Raw genomic sequence first — 1,330 nt, forward strand, 5'->3', positions numbered from 1 at the left:
TAAATGTATTACTATAAAAAATGTGTGTTATTAACAATGATTAGTTTAATGTTTAATGATTAATGTTTATTGTTGTAATATTTGTTATCATTTCTGTACTGCTCACCACAGGGGCCTAAAGGCCACAGTCCCTGGACAGGAGTGTCACAGTTCCTGCAGACATCCCAAAAAATCATCCAGTTTGCCTCAGGAAAGGAACCACAGCCAGGAGACACCATCATCTATGTGGCTGGAGCTTTTGACCTATTTCGTATCCTTACATGCTTAGACAGTAATTAGAGCACCCAAAATTTCTTCTGTTAAAAGCAAAAGAATAAAATAAAATATATGATATATGATATAAATGTTTGAAAAAAATATATAACTGAATGCATTTATAAAAGAGATTTTTACAAATCTGGTGGAGGTGAAGATTGTCACTAAATAACAAATTCTGTGTGTCTGTTCCTCACACAAATTGTATGACTTTAGGTGATTGAACAGACAGAATATAAATGAATTTTGGGGTAAATTTTTCCATGTAAGATAGACAGTTGGTGAGCATTGGTTACTCACAACACCATCAAGAGCTATTACAGCTATTATACTACTGAAAGTAAAATAACTTGGAGACAGGACAGGTCCCCCTATTATATAAAGCTATATAAATCACTTTTATATACAAAGGTATATAAATAACCTCACTGGGCCATAAACATTGTTATCATTGTTACTCTGTTCATTCTCTTCTCTATTGTCATTTTTATTTGGCATGCTGGGAACTTTATGTTAAATGCTCTGCAGAAAAAAACAAAACAAACAAATGAACAATAATGTCCTTTCAAACGCACAGTGTGTGGGCATATTAGTCTATGCTGGAAATTATTCTTCAGCATTAACGCAAACAGCTAGCACAGAATAGAGATTCATTATGCTGTCATTCTTTTATATTTTAAAATAATGAATCAATTATTGTTAATTTTATTTAGTTTTCACATGGGCACCCCATGTGTTCTGCACCAGAACTCTTGCTTTCTGTATTTAATACATTCACAATGTGAATAAAAGTTTTGTTTGTCATGCTGCTAAGAGGTTCAGTGGCTACATACACATTTTAAAACTCTCTTTGGATGTTTTGTGTAAAATGTTCAATTAGTTTAAGAAAATTTAAATGGCTGACCTTTTCTCCCTGTGGAAAATACAAATTAGGTCCTAGATTTTTTGTCACTGTGGGTAGTTTTACCAGTGCTGTAGTTTTTCTCACTTGATTTGTGAATGCGCATACTGTATTGTTGAGCCCTTGAGGCTGTAGCGACTCAGCTCATGACAGGAAATATGAATAATTAACCAT

The 1,330-nt window shown here is 33.4% G+C and overlaps 1 protein-coding gene across 1 annotated transcript in view; it reads left to right on the forward strand.

The window, feature by feature from the left end:
- LOC107576708 (ethanolamine-phosphate cytidylyltransferase-like) overlaps window positions 1–300 on the forward strand; it is a 3,814-nt gene extending 3,514 nt beyond the window's left edge. Inside the window, exon 5 of the mRNA XM_016262852.1 lies at window positions 112–300. Within this exon, the coding sequence (XP_016118338.1) occupies window positions 112–279 (168 nt within the window). The 3' untranslated portion in view covers window positions 280–300. The remainder of the gene's footprint in view (window positions 1–111) is intronic.
- The last annotated feature ends 1,030 nt before the right edge of the window (window positions 301–1,330 follow it).

Source organism: Sinocyclocheilus grahami, unplaced genomic scaffold (assembly GCF_001515645.1).
Source record: "Sinocyclocheilus grahami isolate Dianchi unplaced genomic scaffold, SAMN03320097.WGS_v1.1 scaffold4198.1, whole genome shotgun sequence".
In the NCBI taxonomy this organism is placed as follows: Eukaryota; Metazoa; Chordata; class Actinopteri; order Cypriniformes; family Cyprinidae; genus Sinocyclocheilus; species Sinocyclocheilus grahami.